At 45.8% G+C, this 22,086-nt stretch overlaps 8 protein-coding genes across 8 annotated transcripts; 2 read left to right on the forward strand and 6 right to left on the reverse strand.

Annotated features, from left to right (window-relative positions):
- Window positions 1-77: 77 nt before the first annotated feature.
- Window positions 78-2,039, reverse strand: L203_100040 (uncharacterized protein; the record flags this gene model as incomplete). The annotated part of the gene is made up of 10 exons (XM_066209508.1): window positions 78-335; window positions 396-489; window positions 533-663; window positions 716-788; window positions 837-1,152; window positions 1,207-1,357; window positions 1,406-1,580; window positions 1,629-1,661; window positions 1,717-1,825; window positions 1,868-2,039. 10 exons carry the CDS (start codon window positions 2,037-2,039, stop codon window positions 78-80), a joined length of 1,512 nt encoding a protein of 503 aa, XP_066065605.1.
- A 1,148-nt stretch (window positions 2,040-3,187) lies between these two features.
- L203_100041 (uncharacterized protein) lies at window positions 3,188-5,426 on the reverse strand (the record flags this gene model as incomplete). The annotated part of the gene is made up of 7 exons (XM_066209509.1): window positions 3,188-3,957; window positions 4,008-4,158; window positions 4,204-4,372; window positions 4,423-4,905; window positions 4,951-5,114; window positions 5,161-5,291; window positions 5,342-5,426. The coding sequence occupies 7 exons, from the start codon at window positions 5,424-5,426 to the stop codon at window positions 3,188-3,190; spliced, it is 1,953 nt and encodes a 650-aa protein (XP_066065606.1).
- A 518-nt stretch (window positions 5,427-5,944) lies between these two features.
- On the reverse strand, window positions 5,945-7,209 carry L203_100042 (protein transporter SEC13; the record flags this gene model as incomplete). Its single annotated transcript, XM_066209510.1, has 6 exons — window positions 5,945-6,178; window positions 6,231-6,538; window positions 6,590-6,867; window positions 6,927-7,045; window positions 7,101-7,154; window positions 7,207-7,209. 6 exons carry the CDS (start codon window positions 7,207-7,209, stop codon window positions 5,945-5,947), a joined length of 996 nt encoding a protein of 331 aa, XP_066065607.1.
- A 761-nt stretch (window positions 7,210-7,970) lies between these two features.
- L203_100043 (uncharacterized protein) lies at window positions 7,971-9,939 on the reverse strand (the record flags this gene model as incomplete). The annotated part of the gene is made up of 5 exons (XM_066209511.1): window positions 7,971-8,324; window positions 8,373-9,062; window positions 9,114-9,319; window positions 9,377-9,800; window positions 9,847-9,939. 5 exons carry the CDS (start codon window positions 9,937-9,939, stop codon window positions 7,971-7,973), a joined length of 1,767 nt encoding a protein of 588 aa, XP_066065608.1.
- Window positions 9,940-10,366: 427 nt separating this feature from the next.
- On the forward strand, window positions 10,367-13,530 carry L203_100044 (uncharacterized protein; the record flags this gene model as incomplete). The annotated part of the gene is made up of 11 exons (XM_066209512.1): window positions 10,367-10,549; window positions 10,625-10,702; window positions 10,808-11,208; window positions 11,256-11,654; window positions 11,704-11,848; window positions 11,897-12,127; window positions 12,176-12,514; window positions 12,559-12,798; window positions 12,853-13,177; window positions 13,227-13,425; window positions 13,476-13,530. The coding sequence occupies 11 exons, from the start codon at window positions 10,367-10,369 to the stop codon at window positions 13,528-13,530; spliced, it is 2,595 nt and encodes an 864-aa protein (XP_066065609.1).
- Window positions 13,531-13,980: 450 nt separating this feature from the next.
- L203_100045 (succinate dehydrogenase [ubiquinone] flavoprotein subunit, mitochondrial) lies at window positions 13,981-16,230 on the reverse strand (the record flags this gene model as incomplete). Its single annotated transcript, XM_066209513.1, has 8 exons — window positions 13,981-14,122; window positions 14,174-14,299; window positions 14,355-14,453; window positions 14,502-15,156; window positions 15,200-15,671; window positions 15,718-15,932; window positions 15,980-16,020; window positions 16,067-16,230. The coding sequence occupies 8 exons, from the start codon at window positions 16,228-16,230 to the stop codon at window positions 13,981-13,983; spliced, it is 1,914 nt and encodes a 637-aa protein (XP_066065610.1).
- Window positions 16,231-16,824: 594 nt separating this feature from the next.
- On the forward strand, window positions 16,825-17,397 carry L203_100046 (uncharacterized protein; the record flags this gene model as incomplete). Its single annotated transcript, XM_066209514.1, has 2 exons — window positions 16,825-17,090; window positions 17,136-17,397. The coding sequence occupies 2 exons, from the start codon at window positions 16,825-16,827 to the stop codon at window positions 17,395-17,397; spliced, it is 528 nt and encodes a 175-aa protein (XP_066065611.1).
- A 301-nt stretch (window positions 17,398-17,698) lies between these two features.
- Window positions 17,699-21,872, reverse strand: L203_100047 (phosphoribosylformylglycinamidine synthase; the record flags this gene model as incomplete). The annotated part of the gene is made up of 3 exons (XM_066209515.1): window positions 17,699-17,758; window positions 17,807-17,853; window positions 17,909-21,872. 3 exons carry the CDS (start codon window positions 21,870-21,872, stop codon window positions 17,699-17,701), a joined length of 4,071 nt encoding a protein of 1,356 aa, XP_066065612.1.
- Window positions 21,873-22,086: the final 214 nt, after the last annotated feature.

Below are 22,086 nucleotides of genomic sequence, written 5' to 3' on the forward strand. Positions count from 1 at the left end.
ACATACATTAACCTTTCAAAGTCTATTACTTGTAGAATTCAAACTATGTTTTTTACGCCTGACGCAGGAAGGATGTTTTATAAAAGATATCTGAAACCCTTTCTCATATTAAGAGCCTCGTCTCTTTGCTCGAAATGCTCCAACTTTTGACCCTTGTCTGTAACATCCTCTTTCGCCTCCCAGGCGGCTTCGCCAGCTTCAAGCCTTTTGTTGAGGTTGACTAGAATTTGTCGGAAAAGGAAACAGCCGATGATAGTGATGCCAAACATGGAAACGACGATACCATATGATTTGCGATAACCATTTGCTTTAAGACCCCAAACATAAGATCCAGCCTGGGAGGTTGGAGATGCTGATCAGCTCGGAATCGCATACTGATGACAGGGATTGCTTACAATATTGCCTAATTGTGAAAAAGCATTAACCAAGGCGATAGCTACGGCTCGCTTGGCAGGTGGACGAGGGAAGGAAGATGAAATCCAAGAATAGCTACAGAAAATCAGCAAGATTAGCAGACGCGGATTGAACCTACAAAACAATGAAGCCGGCATAAGATTGAGCTTGTAGAAACAGCGCCACATATCGAGCGGCAGTATTGAGGGTGATCATGCTAATGATAAATCCAACAAGACCAAACACAATGGGTATCACAATGTGCAAGAACTATGGATCAGTGGTCAGCAACTATCCCACGAGACCACGGATAATAGCCAACCTTTTCTTGGGTTCTATCAGCGTGCCAGGAGACGGCAAAAGAGACAAGGGTAGCAAATACCCAGGGAGGAGCACTGTCAAAAGTTTATCTCTGGCTTTCTATAGCACACAGGCGTACGAACCTCATGAGAAGGGTGGGAACGTAACCGTAACCAAGAGTACCAGTTAGAGTAGGGAAAAAGGCATTGAAAGAAAGACCAATAACATAAGCTGTCAGGGTAAGCATCATAAGGTAAATTTTGACGTCTTTGATAGCCATGATGAAGCCGGTAAAGACCCCGTCTTGTTCAGAGTCTTGGTCGGCCTCTCCAACATCTTCGAGCAGACGAAGCTGTGCGACTTGAAGCTCTTCCTCAGTGAAGCCACGAGTGTTGGTGGGAAGATCAGGGAGGATGAGAGGACAGAGGAGAGCGAAGAGCATGGTTGCAGCACCTTCAACTAGGATATAGGATGAGTGATGATAAATGATTGGCCAAGGACACGAAAACTCACTGAAAAACATCCATCTCCATGCCGCATGGCCCAAGATACCCTCCATGTTACTCAACACACCAGCAGCAACAAGAGAAGCAAATGCGTTTGAAATCAGATTACCGCCAAAGAGGATGGCGTTTCGCAGAGTCAGCTCTCGCCGAGTGTACCACTACAATTATGCTCAAGAAATTTCCAGTCCATCCATAACTGTACTTACCTTGGACAAGATGAGGAGAGCTCCGGGCAAGAAGGCTGCCTCGACAAAGCCAAGCATAAACCGAGTAGCCACCATACCTCCAAAGCTGTGAACCGCACCAGAGCAAGTCGAGATCATCCCCCAGATGATCATGGCTCCACCAAGATACCAACTGGGTCGGGCAATCTTGTTGACGCTGGAAAAAGTGAAGTCAATGGATGCCTGTATTGTCACTAAAGCTTACATCATGTTGCTCGGAACTTGCATCAAGATATAGCTGTCATTCTAGGTATGAGTTGACCAAGACAGACTGGAAAGCAGACAACTCTCACCCAACATAAAGAATAGACAAACAGGTCGAGTATTCTGTATCGGTAAGATGGAGGTCACGCTGGAGACCCTTGAGCCTAGCTGCAGAGATGTTGTTTCGATCCAGATAGTCTATCACCCGTCAACAAGTGCCGTGTTGCCGTCTCGACCTACTCATGATATACAACAAGACGAAAAGGGAGCACCTCAAGTCAAGCTTCCTGACCAAACTCTTCTCAACCAATTTACGGTGTTCATCCACCGCTACGGCAGCCTCTGTGTCGAGTGGTTTTTGAATATTGCTTGCCATACTTTCGACCGGTCTGATTGGGTTATCATTGGACATTGTTGTCATTATAGAAAGCTTCTGCCAGTGAAACAAATCCAAAGGCGATAACTTTTATCCTTGTTCTTTATATGCCGTGGGAGCAAAACTGACCCAGTTGCCATTCTCTTGTCTATCCTGCGTTTCCCGCTTTTCACGTTGTCCATTTCCTGAGGATTCTATGCTGTTTCTCAGCCTCCTCTTCGCTTGCTGTCAAAACCTGGAAATGGCTTTACGCTGATTTTTTTTACAACAAGAAAAGAGGGAAAAAAAAGGAAAAAATTCCGCGGCAACTTCCGGCAACTCTCGGCAAATTCTGGGCATAGCAGGCTATCAACGGGATTTTCCAGAAAAATAGACATTCCCGATTGTTCTGCCGAATATTCCATTCCGAAGGGCCAAATTGACATATTGAATGATGTCTATCTATGAGTTGAACAATAAGATATGGTGTGGTAGTATGTTTGGATCTTGAGCTGGGCAGATGGTTTCAGCTGGAGGAAAAACGATATGTTGTGGAAGGCCGAATAGGAGAGTACTGTCAGGAATTGGGTTGGGTCTTGGGGTTTTGAATTGAAGGCATTAGGACGAGAGGTAGTTCCACTAAGAGATGTGTAATTGGAATAAAAGGTAGCTATTCAGATTCATTCTCTGGGATCTATCAACATGTCCTTCCTTATATCTTTGAGGCTTCTGTGTCCGTCACTCAGCTATACCATTCCTCAGTATACACAATATCCTCAGCTCTCCTGATCTTTCCCTGTCCATCATCCTGACAGGAAGGGTCGAAAGAGAATCCATTGCAAGGTAGGACTTTGTCTATTCGAGCTGACGCAAGAATATGTCTGGTTCGATGGGTTGCAATGTGAGCATATAGATAATGAATCATATAAAGGATATAGAAGTATTATTGTCTGTAATCGCGATCAACTCCAAGAGTAACGCGGGCCAGTCTCAGCACTATGAGTATTAGAGATAAGATAAGGAAAGGCATTAATCATAGATACAGTTGTGATCTTATCAGATGCATGATTTTTCAAAATGTACGCTACTTCACTAAACGTTTTGGCGTATACTTTGTTTCAATTGTGATAAAAGAGAAATTACATTGGCGTGATATATACTTCTGTTTAGTAATCCTATCTCAAGCACTAAAGTCACTATCCTCATCAAAGCTCCTGTTTTGCGCTTCTGCTAGCAGAAGCAGAAACGCTGCTCAAGGAAGATACACGGGAAGCAGAAATTTTGCTGGCAGAGGAGGCACTAGCAATAGCAGCCTTTCTAACACTCTCTGCGCTCTTGCTAGCCTGGACATATGCACTGCTCAAGCTGCTGTGGACACTGGCCGAGGTCTGCGAAGCAGCGTGCATGACAGAAGAAATGGAGTTGTCGGCAGCTCTCGTAGCAGATGCAGCCGAAAGAGATGCAGAGTGAACAGCGGCGGAAGCTGCAGAAGAAGCAGAGGACGATAAAGAAGAGGCAGAAGACATAACAAAAGAAGCATAACTAGAAGCTGACTTGCTGGCTGATCGAGCAGACTTGGTAAGCTCTGGCTTGTTAGTAGCCTTGGCAGCTGCTTTCGAAATGGATTCAGCTTGAGCGTAAGCACTGCTGGAGGCGGCGCTAGCAGCAACAGACGCAACGGAGGCGGCACTAGAAGCAGAGTTCTGAACCTTTACAGAAGCTTGTGCCACAGCACTAACAGCGCTGTTAGAATAGGAATAGCTTGCAGAGCTCGCAGATTTGAGCGCAACTTCATAGACAGATGACACAGAAGCATAAGCTTGGTTAAGCTTCTCTTCGGCAGTCAAGCTGGAAGCAGAGAAGAGCTTGAGTGCTGAAGCAAGGGTGTCTTCAACAAGGTCAATACCAGAGAAGATGGTATCGTGTACCGTGTCAAAGATTGTTTGAAGCTTGGTTTGGGTTTGAACATAGTGGACTACAGGTAGATGAGCAAAAATCAAAATGGGTCTGTTGTGGTAGACTTACTCCGCATCTCATGGAGAAGAGACTGGCGACCGGTGAGCTTAGTATCGTCAATACCATAGCTTCTCAACTGTGCACGCAATCGGGCATCAGGCCATGCGAGGTAAGGCGCGGAAGTGACGCCAGTGTACTTGTTAGAAATAAGATTGACGAGCTATCAAGTCTCAGCATAAAACTTTTGCCTAAAAATAAAACATACTTCGTCCCGTTTCTTCTCGTAGTCATTTTTAAGATAGCCATGTTTCACAAGCCATTCGTGGATTTCAGAATCATCCCAAGTACTCCAGATGATGGACTGGGCTCGGGTGTAATGCTCGTCCAGCAACTTCTCGTACTCCTTCCTCTTGAGTTGAGCAGCCTTGGTATCACTTGGATGGAACGTCAATTAAACCATCTCCAACGTCCTGGTAACACTCACAGAATACCCTCAGAAATCAACCAGTCTCTCATTTGACTGTCAGACCATTTGGAATAGACGGTGTCTTCAAGCTCGTAATAGTTGTCTCTCATAAGCTCAAGAAGCTTTTCCCTAGCAGTGGGCTCGGAATGGGCAATACCATGCTCAACCAACCACTCGTGAATACGGCTCGTGGACCAAGCCTCATAGACTGGATTGGTCACGGCAAGATAGGCCTCACGAACCTTATTGAGTAAAGCTGCACGTCCTGTAGGCTCGGGGGCAACAATGACATTGTTCCTCACAAGCCAAGATCGGAGTTCATTATCATCCCAGGTTGAGAAAACATAATCTTTAGCATCGTCAAACGTCTTTTGGGCGTATGCAGATGCTGACGAAGCCTGGCCCGCTGCTGCCCTGTATGCGCTGTTTGCCGCAGACTTGACTGAAGCAGTTGCTTGATCTGTTGGGTGACCATAAATAGCGGTTGAAGCTTGCGACATCCTGCATCTCATCAGCCCATAGTTCCCGTCTCGCAAGCATACATACTGCTGTCTAGCCTTGACTAATAATTGTTCTCTGGTCGAGGATGGGGCCACCACGCCCCTCTGCAACAACCAGTCTCTCAACTGACTCTCAGACCATGTCTCCAAAAGTTTTTCGCTAACAGCCTCGAAATGACCTTGCGCTGAGCCTGCAGAACCAGCTCCCCACTAAACATGCCATTAGTTTTTCTCAATACGAAATCAATCAACTTACCCTGGCCGCTGCATCAGCATGCTCCGCAATTTGTTTCCTCAGCTCAGGAAGGGTCGCCGAGTTTTTAACAGCCACACCTTGCTGCTTGAGGAAGGCAATAGACTGATCAAGAGACCAGTCCTCATATGTTGCTATAACTCGGATGAGTATTATTTATCTTCACACACTCCAAACCACTTACGCTTGTCCTTGCCAAACATTTTGGCATCCGAGACTGCTGCCACTGCCAAAACAGCGTACAATACTGTTGGATTGAGTACTTTCATGATGCTGTTGTTTTTTTTAAAAAAAAGTCAAAATGGAAAGGTGAATAGAGATCTCTGAGAAAAGAATAGAGAGTTTATAACACTCCTCATTGCAAGTAATGACGTCACTAACTGCTCACCATACATAATGACAAAAGGTTTTCATGGAGTCTAGTGCTGATTGTCTCACTCAACGGGTGATCATGACGTCATTGGGAAAATGGCAACAATCTTCATGTGGCATCTGTCATTTCTATAAATATGGTTTGTGGATAGATTTATTTTAAAGACGCATCTTTTCTCAACGTTTAGTGCTGGAACGATCATGCACTATGGCCTGAAGTCGATAGCACAAGGACGAAGAAGGTGGAAAATGGTATGAATGAACACAAGAGCGTCAGTGTTGCTCGATGACATGGTAGATGGAGAAAATGTTGAGGCAGAAGAGCTATGTCATGTATCGAGAAATCTGTGGTCAAAACCAAATCTGGTAGAAGGAAGGGCATCCATTGCGTTACAGCCAGGTGGCATACAGTGTCTTAGCTAGTAAAATCACTGACACACTCCCATCCCTTCCCAATGCCCTCTTTCCACAAGCTAACCTTTCCATCTCCGCAACTGACTGCCAAAACATTACCTGCAAGTGACCAACTAACTCGCCAGACAGCATCGGGAAAGTGAGGATCCTCCGAGTCTGGTACGTTGGGGAGTAATGGGGTGGATGTCCACGGTGCAGTGGGAGATGAGCGGTGGTGAATGAGCACTGTTCGGTCCTATAGTGGTAGTCAGTGACAGTGCGAAACGGAATAACGAATAGTCGCATACCTGCGACGCAGAAGCAATGTATTGTCCGGGCAAGCCAACATTAGCTGCCCACGCCACATCCCTAACCCAGTCTTCGTGTCCTTTGATTGTCTCTTCGTCAACCCATTTTTTCTGCTCTTCATCAAAGCCCCAGATGCGTATCATGTTGTCTGACCCAGCAGTAACAAATCGCTTTTGTGGAACAATAGATGAAGAGGGTTGTTGGTTAGGAGAGTTTTGAGTGACGGCGAGGACACTAGGGCCCCAAGAGATGGCATTGGCCCCAGTGCCATGGGCGGGGAAAATATTGGCTTCTATAGACCCGTCATCTGCATCGCAGGTAAGCATAAATTGTTGAGCTTGTAAGATGGGCAACTCACTCTGAAAGTTGAGAACAGATACCTTACCATCGCTCGAAGCACAAGCCAGAATGGGCCCTAATTCATAAGGAGCCCAAGCAATCGAATTGACGCTCGCAGTGTGTAAGGTGTGCTCCTTGACTCTTTCCCAGCCATCTTGAATCTCTCCGCCGCTCCCCATGCCTTGTCCCTGGCCCACTTCTTTCCAAATAAACACTCGTCCATCATAAGAGCAAGAGGCAAGGATGGAGCCAAAGGTTGGGTGAGCCCAAGCCACTTGCCAGACTGCGGCAGTATGGCTAACGTCCGCTTTAGTCAGATTTACACAGCATGGAGGGTGGGATACACTAAAACATACCCCTTGAGAATCACCGGCTCTCCCTTGGCTTCACCTTTAACAACCTTGAAAATGCGAATAGTCCTGTCAGAAGAGCATGTTGCCAGCCTTTTCCCGTAGTAGTCCATCTGAGCATCGTGCTGAGTTTACAGGTTAGAGTTTGTCAAGCGCACAGCGTGATGGGTCTCAACGCACAATCATATCCTCATGCTGAGTTTCCACCGGAACGGGCTTTGAAGCTTGGGCAGACTGCAATACGTATAAGCTTCATACCAAAATCTATTCAGCAGTGTTTTCTTACCATTTTTAAAATTGAATAGACACGATAAGTGAAAGACTTGACAAAAGAAAACACAAATCATTTAAAAGTAAATGATGAAGATAGAGACAACGCGATAGTGCATATTACGTAATTGGTACTCATGTATATAAAGTTCATGGTTGACTGTGTATAACATTCTAATACATATGAAAGAAGACTGTTTGTAATATCTAATACTTTTGAAGTCTTTTGCAATACCAACCTATTATAATTCTTCATTCTTTTACATCTGTTATATCTTGTCAATGAGTTTGAGTAATGGGATAAATCTCATATAACGGGCAGCTAGCTCATACCTAACCACGTTGGTATGTTCAGTTTTTTTAGCTATTAAAAGTCATTTCTATCGGGAAAGTAACGAACGAATAGAAGAGGTATATTGGAAAACATATCAACGTCTCTATCCTTCAGATTATGGAATATAATGCTTCTATGGATGGATAGCCAATACGTACCATTTAAACGTCTCCTAGAGCTGATTTTACAACATGATAGATCTCGATTGAGAGATATATCGCGACAGCTGACGGTGAACTTGATGATTTATTATTATTTGACCTGACAGACAAGCCTCATCTGCAACTGAATTTTGATTGGGAATTGTTGGACAGAAATCAAGCATAGCTTATCGAGTAAAGCGGAAAAGCGTATGCGCAACAACGACAGACTATGGACACCACTACATGCAAAGAGATTCCGTGAAGGATGTATAGTAGTAGGCATACAAGATATCAAAATGTCCATCACATAGCTATTCTTTTGTGTCTCAATTTCCACCCTAGAATACTCACTGCCATGGTATATGCTGTCAAAACACTCATACTAGCCCACCTTCCCATATACATTGTATTTATAGAGATATTGATGAGTCCTGTCAATAGGTTAGCCGTTAGAAAGACGACCAGCCCATTCTTGTTCAAAGCTTCCAATAAGGGAGGGACACGAAGGTCAACTGAGGTAGATGGAGTGGAAGAGGAAGTAGAGGTGTTGAGGCCAGGAGCCGAAGAGGATGGTGAGAGGAAATACGAAAGGAGGAGATAGCCCAGGAGAAAGGTGATATTATACGCTGCCGTCCAGAGAACATACGGCGTATTGGCCTTGTATAGCAGTAAGCATCACCTAAGCAACAAATACGATTTACTTACCAAACGCCTTGAGACATCACCTACTAACAACTTCCAACTCCCAAGAAGAATCCACCAACCAATACTATAGCTTGCTAACTCCATTGCCAGCTCCACCATCTTTCTTTCTTGATGAAATTCCTCTTGTTCTTCTTCACTTTCCAAAATGACTTTTCTTCCGCGCGGCGGTCCTGTCAAGGAGAGAATGTGTTCGCCGGTGCTCAACCCTAGAAGGAATATTGAAAGATATCCGGGCAAAGAAGAGAGCCCTTCTTTATTTGCCATCAGAAGGTTAGGTCGCGAGGGAGAGAGGATTAATCCTTGATAAAAATGAAGGAAAGCTTGATGTGTGAAGGAAATAACAAGGGCAATGGCACTCCATCGAAGCCATTTTGTCAAAGGCCTGATCCCTACCGCCACCACAGGGACAACGGCTAGAGTGAAGAAAAAATTCCAGTGAACGCCATATTCAGTTACATGTTCTGGGTATTCAGCTCCTTTGACCATGGCGAGGCGAATGAAGCCTAGAATGAGAATAGGAACGGATTTGCGAAGTGAGTAAAAAATAGAGTTAAATAGGGATGGATTAATGGAAATTGCATGAGTGTTGAGTGATGGAGACATAGGTATTGGGGGTGGAGGTGGCGGGGAGAGAGATTTTGTAGACACGAGGCCTAATGAAAAAACAAACGATCCTACTCCAATATCCATCTGTAAATAGCGTCAGAAAGACACAACCGACGCATACGAGATTTCAATTACCAAACTGGTCCCAAAATCCTCGCATTTGCCTTGCCACCTAGGAAACACTTTAAAGTCTACCGCCAATATACATATCACTGTCATAAGCATCATGTGTGCCCGATATACAGTCAAGAATGGCAAACTCCTCTTATTTCTCTCTTTCTCTTTTGAGTTTGCCCTCTGAGGTTTCTTTATCTTGAGTATTGGAACCGGCGAACGGCGGTCTTTCAAGTCCATTGGTAGTTCTACACTGTCCAGAGTCTGAAGGGAACACCACTTACTGACGCCTAGCGAATCCTCTGAATTAGCGCTATAAGGCGAATGAGGTAGAGGAGAAGTAGCCGTCTCGGGAGAAAGCGTCATGCCGCTCGATATAGCTACCTGAGATGGGAGCCTCACAGGCGACAGAGTATTCGATCCTCCTGCAGAGGCCGGCTCAGCAGGCTCTTCATCTGAGTCGGATTCATCTAGCCATTGCCCAACTGATTTCTTATGCTTTGTGTTTTCCATGAGATCTTTGGCGGTATACGTAGACTTTGTGTATATCGCAAGCGTCAAGACAGCGATAGCTGAATTATAAGCCATAGGATAGGTAGAAAGTAGAGTCACCCCAATAAGGATAGGCAGTACGCATAAGAGATAATTCGTCAGAAATCCTGGCTGCTTGAGGCGCGGAGAAAGAGCCAGCCAAAAGGCGTACGTTCCCTGGTTTGCATCAGCATGCAAATCACCCAAGACCCACGAATCTCACCAATGCCACCAAGCTGACAGCGTTGATGCTCCATATAGAAGCGCCTGGATTGTTGGAGACGAAGGCTTCCTTGGCCTCCTTGTAGTCCGACATTGAACCGAAATGATACTGATCTTATCAGGTAAAAGTCAGCATAACTATAGCTCAAAACTCGAAAATCAACCTTTTATACCTTTATCTATTTGCTTGTCAACAAAGTCGTGATGTCATCGCCGCAGGCAATATGTCCGGACACATGCCTTTTGCCACGTTTAATCAAATCCCGATGTCCGTTTGGGACGGAAGCAAATTGGACTTAAACAAATACGCCTCGAATTCTGGTCTCGCCGCTTTTGAGTCCAAGTCCCAAAGGGCCTGGGGCAATTTCATGTTGAGGCAGAGTTTCCTTTGTTTCTCTTTTCATCTTTTATTTTTTCCATCTAAACCCTACCGTTACATTCGCTCAACGCTCTTTTCAGCGCACAAACGGACATACGCTGTGAAAATGACATCCTCTCTGGCTACAGCAATAAAAGAGGAAATGGCGGTTGAGGCACCCAACCTCGAGTCTACTGATATCATCAAAGCCGCGCACGTACCAGAGGTAAACCCTATCAAGACTGAGGAGGCGGAAGTGGACTTTGGCGATGGAATTCCCGCGCTTCGAGCCAATGGTCATGCCAGAAAGAGAGTTGAGAGCAGCGATGAAGACGATGAACCACTTGTACGTTGGAAACCTCCACTTGCCTCCACCATTATTGTTCATCCTTCCAGCCAAACATTGACTTTTTGTGCATAGGCCAAGAAGCCTCGGGCGAATGGTAAGCGTAAAGTTGTAGAAAGCAGCGAAGAAGATGAAGAACCAAAGTCGAAATCTGTAAGTTGGGTTACAATTCATAGAGATAAGACGCGTCGTCGTTTGTCCCTGAAATTATATTGACGCGTATGATTTTTTTGGCTGACGCGTTATTAAAAAATCAAGTCACATTTATCAAAACACAACTCAGAGAGAGCAAAGGAGAAGCCTCTTTTAAAAACGTCAAATGGAAAAGCAAATGGCAAAGTGAAATCGTTGCCTCTGTCTGATGAATCCGAGGACGAGAAAGCGTCGGTCAACAAACCTGCGACAAAGAGAAAGGCTGTCACCTATTCTGACGAATCGGAGTCATCATCGTCTTTTGATGATTCTGAAGACGAGAAACCTCTAGCTAAACGGGAGAAAAAAAATTCAGCCAAGAAGGTCCTGGCGAAGAAAAAGGTCAAGAAGGAAGAGTCTGAGAATGAGAGTGAGGATAAGAAGCTCCTTATACAAAAAGCCAAGAGTGTCAAGGAAGAAAAGGTTGTCAAGCAGACTCCAAGGGCAAAGGCCAAAAAGGAAAAAGAGTAAGTGAAAATAGTCAAGATTGCGAAAGGTGGTTGATCCTTTATAGGGAAGCTGAGGAAGACAAGTATAAATGGTGGGAGCAAGAAAATGCCGATGGTGAAGTCAAGTGGACTCTGCTCGAGCATAACGCTGTGCTTTTTCCTCCTCCTTATGTTCCTCTTCCCCCCAACATCAAGATGAAGTATGATGGTCAGCCTTTGACGCTTCCTTCCGAGTCTGAAGAGATTGCTGGATTCTTTGCTGCTCTGCTTGAAACGGATTATGCACAAGATGCGACATTTAAAGATAACTTTTTCAAAGATTTCAAGGAAATTTTGACCAAGTATCCGCCAAAAGAAGGTATCAAGGTGAAGAGTTTAGACAAGTGCGATTTCCGACCGATGTTTGAATACTTTGAGAAAGAGAAAGAGAAGAAAAAGAGTATGACCAAGGCTGAAAAGGATGCGTAGGTTTGGGCTGGTCATTGACTTGGCGTAGACTGAGTAATGTAACAGGCTCAAAGAAGAAAAGAATAAGCTCGAAGCGCCATATCTTCACGCTACGGTTGATGGAAGAAAAGAAAAGGTCGGTAACTTTCGTGCTGAACCTCCTGGATTATTCAAAGGACGTGGTGAGCACCCAAAGAAGGGTACTGTCAAGGCAGGTCTGTCCCGATTCAGATGCAGAATGCAACTGACACTTTGGCAGAAACGATTAAGACCGGAAGACATCATCGTCAATATTGGCAAAGACGCACCCATCCCCGTCCCCAATATGCCCGGTCAATGGAAGGGCATTCAACACGATAACACTGTTACATGGTTAGCTACATGGAAGGAAAACGTCAACGGCAATGTCAAATATGTGTTTTTAAGTGCTGGTAGTACGTGGAAGGGACAAAGTGACAGGGCAAAGTTTGAAAAGGCGAGAGAATTGATTGTTGGTCATGTGCCTTTCAGCCAAGTTAATCAACTGACAAAAACATAGAAACATGTCGACAAGATTCGTCAAGACTATACAGTTGATCTCAAGTCGAAGGTGATGGCCGATCGTCAACGTGCCACCGCTCTTTATTTCATCGATCGGCTCGCTCTTCGTGCTGGTAATGAAAAAGGAGAAGATGAGGCGGATACGGTCGGCTGTTGTTCACTGCGTTATGAGCACGTCACCTTGAGTCCACCCAACAAAGTTACCTTTGATTTCTTAGGTAAAGACTCAATGAGGTTTCATCAAGAGGTGGAAGTGGATCCGCAGGTTTTCAAAAATATCAAGCTGTTCAAAGCCGAGCCTAAGAAGAAGGGCGATGACATTTTTGATCGGTTGACCGTGAGTCCTTGTATGACAATAGGATTGGTAATAACTAGTATTAGACAACAGTTTTGAACAAGCATCTCACATCCATGATGCCTGGGCTGACTGCCAAGGTGTTTCGTACTTATAACGCGTCTTGGACTTTCCAGCAACAGCTAGAAAATACACCAAAGAATGGCAGTGTAGCAGAAAAGATTGCGGCTTACAACACAGCCAATAGAGAGGTTGCTATCTTGTGTAACCATCAGAAGAGTGTTAGCAAAGGTTTTGAAGGCAGTTTTGCCAAAGCAGAAGACAAGGTCGGTGGAATTATTGGCATTCTCTTTACGTGGCTTTGGCTGACGTTTTTCCAGATCCGAGCGTTAAAATACCAGCGTAAGAAACTTCGTCTCCAACTCTTCCACCTCAATCCCAAGCTTAAGAAAAAAAGGCCAGAGCTTGCCGAGGACGAGTCCGACATGGATGATGAATTCGTAGAGAGACACGAAGCTGATCTTTTGGACCAGTCTTTGGAGAAGGTGAAGAAGAAATTTGCTGCAGACAATATAAAGTTGGAGGCTCAAGGAGAAAAGCCAAAGAAAGAGAGAGAAATGGAAGAACGAGTACAACAAATCAAAGAAGAGTTCCGAGAATTAAAAAAAGAGAGAAAATCTAAAACGCTTGAACCAAAGAAAGGTGGTAAGTATTCTTCAAGAACGACGTAAGATGTTGCTGACAGTATCATAAGCTACCGAAGATAAGTTGCTAAAGCAGATTGAGAAAATGGATGAACGCATCTTCACTGCTAAAGTCCAGCTTTCCGATCGGGATAAACTCAAGGACGTTGCCCTCGGGACATCCAAGATTAACTATATCGACCCAAGGTTGACCGTGGCATGGGCAAAGAAATTCAATGTCCCTCTTGAAAAGTTATTCTCTAAAACCTTGTAAGCTCTTGCCTTCTTTCTTATGATAACGGCTGACGATCACAACTTAGGCGAGAAAAGTTCCCCTGGGCAGAAGCTGAAGCTGGTCCTGATTGGGTCTTCTGAGCTTTTCCGAGCTTTTCTGTTGCACTGCATTTTGGGTTGGAAAAGGAGGGTAAATGGATTGCTGATGACATGGCATACTTTTCATTTCTACATGGTCTATACTGGCCAGGGAAAATGTTATTTTGATACGTCTTACAAGGTTTGGCATAGAGCGTGCATGCATTTGTTGTTTTTGTTTCTTTATGGGTCGAGCCAGGTAACCTTGGAATCTTGTGTTGCATCTGACCATTAAACATAAACTTGGACGCTGATTCGGAAGAATCAATACATGAACAAAGACCATTGATAATGCTCATGCATGTATTTGTTGCTCTTATTCGTACACGTCACAACTCACAAATAGGATACGAGGATCCTGTCTTGCTCAGGCTTCTTGTCTTCACTTTTTTCCATGCCACACCCTTCTCACTCCTGAAGTGCAAACCAAACCATAACCAAGAGATCATTCACTTAATAAGTTCGCTTGAAAGGAGGAACAGGCTTGCACTCTGCTTCATCAAGAGTGGTAGCAATGACGTTTCGGTACCTAAGCTCAACGTCGGGTGATTCCGGGTTGTGTTGGATAGAAAGAGTATGTTTCATCCAGTTTTCGCTGCGCATTCCATATCAGCAGTATTTCAGAAACGTGAGGACAGCAGCGTACTCGTCACGTTCAGGGAAGTCTTCACGGGCATGCGCGCCCCGGGATTCCTTCCTAGCAGCGGCAGATACGACGGTTTGGATAGCACATTGCTGAATGTTTCTTAACTCCAGAGTTTCAACAAGGTCACTTTTTTCTAATCAGCGAATGCAACTTTGATGACATCAGAAAAAAGTAGACATACGAGTTCCAAATCATGCTTCGGTCCTTAATACCAATTTGATCGTAAGACTTGTATACATCTCTCATCTTTTTCACACCCTCGTCTAATGATTCTTGGGTTCTACAAGTATCTCAGCATAATTGCCACAACTCATACAAGACAACTTACCGGAAGACAGCTGCATCCGTTTGCATAGTCCTTTGCATGTTGAGCCTAATTTGACTAGTGCTCAATGGACCGTTGGAATTTCTGATTTTGTCGAGCTCATCAATAGACTTTTTGCCTAACTCGGGGTCAAGAGGCTTGTGTGGAGTGTTGGGTGTGAGGTTCTCTCTGATGTGGTTTGCGCACGCACGACCAAAGACGACGATGTCAAGTAGAGAATTGGCACCGAGTCGGTTAGCACCATGTACAGATACACAGGCGGCTTCACCGGCAGCGTAAAGACCTGGTACAATCTTGTCATTTCCATTTTCGTCGACCGTAAGCACTTCGCCGGTGTACTTGGTGGGAATACCACCCATATTATAGTGAACGGTAGGCAAAACAGGGATAGGCTCCTTAGTGACATCAACTCCGGCAAAGATAGCAGCAGTCTCTGAAATTCCAGGCAATCGCTCGTGAAGAACCTCGGCAGGCAAGTGGGAAAGCTGAAGATAGATGTGATCCTTTTCAGGACCCACGCCTCGGCCTTCTCGAATTTCAAGAGTCATGGATCGAGAGACAACATCTCGTGAGGCGAGATCCTTGGCTGTAGGAGCATATCGCTCCATGAACCTCTCACCCTCAGAGTTGACGAGATAACCACCTTCACCTCGGGAACCTATCAAAAGTAAGAATTATTCAGCACTCAGGGCTGAGCTTACCTTCTGTGATCAAACAGCCGGCACCATAGATGCCAGTAGGATGAAACTGAACAAACTCCAAGTCTTGTAAAGGCAAGCCAGCTCTGACAACCATGGCATTACCATCACCGGAACAGGTATGGGCGCTGGTGCATGAGAAGTATGCTCGGCCATAGCCACCCGTAGCCAAGACAGTCTTGTGACTCCTAAACCTATGCAATGTGCCATCCTCTAAATTCAACGCAAGTACACCAACACATTCGCCATCCTGCATGAGAAGATCGAGGGCAAAGTATTCGATGAAAAAGTTTGTGTTGTGTCGAAGAGACTGACCGTATAGAGTGTGAAGGATGGCGTGGCCGGTTCGATCAGCCGCGGCAGCACATCGGTATGCCTGACCACCCTTGCCGTATTTCAAGGACTGACCACCAAACGCTCGTTGATAAATCTTGCCCTCTTTTGTACGAGAAAAGGGTACACCGTAGTGTTCAAGCTGCCGAAACATGAGCCGCGTACTTTCCCATCGCATCCTGACTCACCTCGATCACAGTGTTGGGAGCTTCCCTCGTCATGTAATGAATAGCATCTTGGTCGCCCAACCAATCAGAACCCTTGACGGTGTCGTACATGTGCCATCTCCAGTCATCTTCAGTCATGTTGCCAAGTGCCGCGTTGACACCACCTTGAGCAGCAACCGTATGCGATCGAGTGGGAAACAGCTTGGTGATGCAAGCCGTCTTGAGACCGCCCTCAGCTATGACCAACGTGAATTTCTGATCTCCTCTCCCCAACATGACTCACCAAGACCAAACGCTGCTCTGAGACCAGCGCCGCCAGCACCACTGTACGCCTGTCAGCCACAGCTCCCATTCCATGCCTCTGACCCACACTACGACAGCGTCAAACTCATGATCAATGATCGCATAGCCCTTCTTCTGGCCAAAGTTGGGAGCCTCTGTCGCACGCAATGGCTGAGAGGCAGCCACATAGGTCCGTATGAGCGACCTTTTCAGTGGCCGCGAGATACTTCTTGTACTGGAAAGGGTAAGCATGATGAGTAAAGAGAGAAATTATTTTCCTTCTTTTCTAAAGTAGAGAAAGAAAAGATGGGTTGCGTCCAAAAATCCGGAAACATCCGACGCGATATACCGACACTACCCGACCAACATCAGCCAATTGCATCATACATATCCGTCAGCGAAAAAGAAGTTGTGACGTGGAAGTAATGTTGATGATAGATATGGATAAGGAAATAGCAAGATTGAATGGAGATGGGATTGGCTGCTATAGAGTGTAGTCGTGAGCAGGCTGGGAGCGGACGAGTTTGTTTAGGACTGGAAAGGCGTTGTCTCTTGACACTGATGATGAGAATAGCAAGGTCAGGGAGTGCCGTTCTTGTATACTATGGCTCAGTCTTTGGGACGTGGTTGTACGCTAGGCTAGCTTGAATGCGCTGTGAAGGAGTTGAGAGCAAGTAGAAGAGGAAAAAGCGAGTCAAATACAAGTATGATAAGAAGGAATGATAATACTAATATGATTAGAAAATATCAATACTTGACGTATTGAAACCTCCACGTCATCACTTTTCTTGTCGCGAGTTGAAAACGTTGACATCGCTTTTTATTCATTCTTTATCAACAACTACAATGCAAAATCCTTACCAGCGACTTCCACAGCAAAATCCTTTGCCCAACAACTCTTTTGTTCCAAGCAATCGGCCAAGAGCAGACTTTGAAGACCGCGATGCTTATAGTCGGCGCCTCCGAGCTGCCCATGAAGCAGAATTTAATCGCCCACCGCCTGCGTGGTGGAAGCGTACTCTGTTGATTGTTGGGTTGATCTTTATGTTCTGGCTAAGTATTCATCTGGGAAGAAGAGGGATGAAAAAGTCCCAAGTGATATATGCTAGTCGGTGGGTGATATGGAACGTCATGGAGACCATTCTAATGGGTTTCAGATACTCTGACGAGTTCAAATACCGCCCTGCAGCTTCGCCTGTCATCACGGAGTATTTGCCTGATGGCCGCATTCGAGTTCGTGGCGCCTCTGTTGGTGGAGTGGGTGTCAGAGAAGAGGATATTCCGTTGACTCCGGCTCAAAAGAAACAGAGAGATCAAAAGAGGAGAGAAGAAGCTAGAGACCGAGCCAGAGAAAAGATGGGACTGAAAACCAAGAAAGCAAAAAAGGACAAGAGAGGGAAAAACAATGTGGACATATGAGAGCTGGGAGACGGAGTATGAACGTACTGGATCCAACTTGGGTACCTATATCAACATTTATTGAAACCTGAAAACACATGAACCTATGCATTGAACCAGTTCCAACCCAAACGTTTAGCTTGTTCAATGCCAAAAGGTTTTTATATTTGCTAATCTTATCAAGACGACATCTCTTCTGCTCGTGAGGGTTGAGTGAAATCAAGGATAGGTTGCCTGACCTGCTTGCCCTTCGCAATCTTTAAAACATCCTCTCATCTGAACCACAACCGGCAGGAATAAGCTACACCCTAGACTTGTATGTTCACAATGGTTTGATCCTTAGCTCTTGAAAATAGAATTTTTGTTTTCTCTTCGCTATTATCTACAGGATATCAGCGGCCACAATAACCACTAATTGTATCGCACACACCTGTTTAGTTTCCCTCAACAGCAAACTTGTAAGCATTCTGGAATATCCTAAACCATGGTCCTTTGCCCCTCCAAGCCTGCCCCATTTCTTCGGGGAACCAACTGTGACTTTCTCTCGCAACCACTCGCTCAGGGTGTGGCATGACAGCCAAAACTCGCCCGTTGGGTGTCGAAACAGCTGCAATACCTTCAGGGCTACCGTTGGGATTCTGAGGGTAAGTTTCCGCAATGATGCCGTTAGCTGTAGCATATCTTAGGGGAATGAGTTTCTCAGCATTAAGATTGGCAAGAGATCCGAATTCAAATGATGCTCGACCTTCTCCATGAGCAATAGCAATGGGTATAATAGAGCCGGCCATATCACGAAGAAATATGTTATGATCGGCAGCGTCTTGGCTAACCAAAACATTGACAGCTCGTCCTTCAAATCGCTCAGACCTATTTGTCTTAAAGAGTGGCCAATCCGTCGCACCCGGAATAATCTCCTTTAATTGAGCAAAGAACTGACAACCGTTGCAAACACCCAGCGCAAACGTATCTTCTCTGGCAAAGAACTGTTCAAATTCTTTTCTGGCGGTGGAATTTAGCAAGATGGATTTTGCCCACCCATTACCCGCGCCCAAAACGTCACCATAAGAAAATCCGCCACATGCAGCAAGGCCCTTGAACCGCGAGAGAGAAACTTTGGAAGAAATGATATCAGACATATGAACATCAATAGCCTCAAACCCGGCAGCGTGAAAAGCCCAAGCCATCTCGATATGACCGTTAACACCCTGTTCTCGAAGTATAGCAACCTGTGGAGGTGAAGTGAGGTGGTTCTCAGCGGTGATTTCTGGCAAAAAATCGAAAGGAATCTTGTAGACGAGACCTTCGTCGGCATCATTTAAGATGGAGTCAAACTCTTCTTTAGCACCGCTAGGCTCATCTCGAATAGTCTGAATCTTGTAGGAGGTTTCTGCCCAAAGCTGCTGGAGAGCACCTCTAGTGTTGGTATAGATCGCATCGCCTTGATGGATGATGATGATGCTCTGGTCTCTTCGATTCAAAACCTTGCCAACCACGTGTATGTGCTGCGTAGGGAAGCCAGCCTTGACAAACGCATCGGTGAACATAGCAAGCTCGTCAGTCTTGACTTGCATGACAGCGCCCAACTCTTCATTAAACAGCGCCTTAATAGAATCACCATAGGGTGCGATGGCGTCAAGTGAGACTTCAATACCGGTCCGGCCAGCAAAGGCCATTTCCACCAAGGTAGTGAAGAGACCACCATCAGATCGATCGTGGTAAGCAAGGACTGTACCTCTTTTCCTAAGAGATTGAACTGCATTGAAGAAAGCCTTGAGATTGCTGGCCTCTTCGACGTCAGGGGACTCGTCGCCTAGTTGATTGAAAACTTGTGCAACGGCAGAACCACCTAACCTCTGTTTGCCTTGAGCCAGATCAACAAATACAATAACGGTCTCGCCCTTATCTGTTCTGAGGACAGGCGTCCAAGTCTTTTCGACATCATCGACGGGGGCGAACGCAGTAACGATCAATGATAATGGTGCAGTGACCTGCTTGCTCTCCCCTTTTTCACTCAGCCACTTCATGCTCATACTCATGGAGTCTTTTCCTACAGGTATACCAATCCCTAGCTTGGGGCACAAATCCATGCCCACTGCTTCGACAGCCTCATATAGCTTGCACCCTTCGCCGGAATGAGAAGCGGCAGACATCCAGTTGGCGGAGAGCTTGATTTGGCCAATGGATGAAATGGAAGAAGCCGCAATGTTGAGGAGGGATTCGGCAATTGCCATACGAGCCGAAGAAGCAGCGTTGATGAGAGCAAGTGGAGTGCGTTCGCCCATGGCCATAGCTTCGCCCACCACAACATCAAAGCCATAAGAGGATCTTGTAACTGCAACATCAGCCACAGGAACTTGCCACGGGCCAACCATTTGGTCACGAGTGACGAGACCAGTGATAGATCGGTCGCCAATAGTGATCAAGAAAGATTTGGATCCAACAGAAGGAAGACGCAATACCCTGTTGATTGTTTCAGCCATGAGAGAAGTCTTGGGTGCGCCGGAATAGGCAGGCAAATAGGAAAATAAAGATGAGTCAAAAGCGTCCCTTTGGGGATGGGTGGTGGTATCTTCACGATGCATCCTTGGTGGTTTCCCAAAGAGGACAGACATGCTGATGTCAATCACATTGTCGCCTAAAAGTCTGTCGGTGACGACAAGACGCTCTTCAGCTGTGGCAGTACCAACAACAGAGAAGGGCGCCCTCTCACGGTGAGCAATCCCTTCAAATACGTGGAGATTCTCTTCAGCCACAGCAAGGACGTATCGCTCTTGACTCTCATTACACCAAATTTCCATAGGACTCATGCCAGGTTCGTCTATCAAGACATCTCTTATCTCAAAAACTGCGCCCAGCCCGCTGTCGTGCACCAACTCCGGTAAAGCGTTTGAAAGACCGCCCGCACCAACATCATGAATTGACTGGATGGGGTTACCAGCGCCGTCACCAAGCGAAATACACAAGTCAATAACTTGTTGAGCTCTACGTTGCATTTCCGGGTTTTCTCGTTGGACGGATGCAAAATCGAGATCTGCGGTTGAAGCACCAGAAGCCATGGAAGAAGCAGCACCACCACCCAATCCAATCAACATACCAGGACCACCGAGCACAATGATCTTCGATCCGGGTGTGATCCGGTCTTTTCTAGCAAATTGAGGTCGGACATTGCCGAGGCCTCCAGCAATCATGATTGGTTTATGGTAACCTCTCCATTCCTCTTGGCCTTTTTCGTCTTTGACGGGCAAAAGAAAGGTTCTGAAATAACCGCCAAGAGCAGGACGACCGAATTCGTTGTTGAAAGAGGCAGCACCAAGGGGAGCCTCAATCATAATGTCGAGGGCAGATGCAATATGGACAGGTTTACCAATATCAGACTCCCAAGGCTGGGTGAAGCCAGGGATAAGGAGATCAGAAGTGGTGTAACCAGCGAGACCAGCCTTAGGATGGGATCCTCGACCTGTAGCACCTTCATCCCGAATTTCACCACCAGAACCAGTGGCAGCCCCTGGGTAGGGAGAAACAGCGGTAGGGTGATTATGTGTCTCAACTTTAATCAACACTGGGTTCTTTTCGACTTTTTCAGTATACTTTCCGTCGCCTGCACCGCCGACCGCAAATCTCGGAGCTTCATAACCATCCAATACAGCAGCGTTGTCTTCGTAAGCTGATAAGGTGCCCGCAGAATTGATGACTTTTTCGGTATTACGAATCATACCAAACAAGCTATTCTCCTTGTCCTTGCCGTCAATGGTCCATTTGGCATTGAAGATTTTGTGTCGGCAATGCTCAGAGTTAACTTGAGCAAACATGAACAACTCGGCATCTGTAGGGTTACGGCCAGCAGCAAGGAAAGACTCGACCAAATAAGGAATTTCAGCGTCGGAGAGAGCAAGACCAAGACGGACATTGGCTTCGGCAAGGACAGAGTGAGGGTCTTTGGCTCCAACAATGGGTACAGAAACTAAAGGAAAAGGGCTGGGACGGGGAGGAAAGATGGTTGCAGATGGCGGCAGAGAGGTGTGTACAAGTTGAGTCATGCGATCATGAATAAAGTGAAGATGGGGACGAAGCTCGGGTAGGGTAAGCTTCGAGCTCGCAGTAAACAAACAAAGCGTTCCGCGCTCAAGTCGAGTTATTCGCTCCTGAAGGCAACAGAGTTTTGCAATATCAGTAGCTTTAGATGACCACGGAGAGATAGTGCCAGCACGAGGAAGCACGTAGAGTGCAAAGACGTCGCTCTTCAATCCAGATTGGATGAAATCTTTGGTGCTTCTCAGCTGATCGTTGTCGCCATAAGTAAGCAAAGCATCAAGGATTTCTCGCTCTGGAGAAGAGGTATTGGTAAGGACATTTACAGCAGCCTCATCAGTAGGGCTAACCAGGTGAAGATGAACAGCATCCACAGAGGTGATGGAGGGTATAGCCGTTTGAAAAAATTGGAGGAGAGTATCTCTGCGAGAAGCAGTAATAGCGGAAGACCCAGGGAGAACAATCATCCTACTAGATGTTAATCGAGCGGAAGATGGGCAAGCGGAGCTTACCCGAGCAGTCTCTGGCCTATTCGTTTACTTTGGCAAAGAGGAAAATTCACAGAGCTGTCTCAGTGGTACGGTGGAGAGCAACAGAGCGCACAAATAGACGGTATGCAGCTCTATAGCAGCCTGGGAAGTTTCCTGTTGAATTGAGACTTGAAAAGTCTTTTGAAAAGAC

The sequence above is a fragment of the Cryptococcus depauperatus genome, chromosome 1 (genome assembly GCF_001720195.1).
Source record: "Cryptococcus depauperatus CBS 7841 chromosome 1, complete sequence".
Taxonomy (NCBI): domain Eukaryota; kingdom Fungi; phylum Basidiomycota; class Tremellomycetes; order Tremellales; family Cryptococcaceae; genus Cryptococcus; species Cryptococcus depauperatus.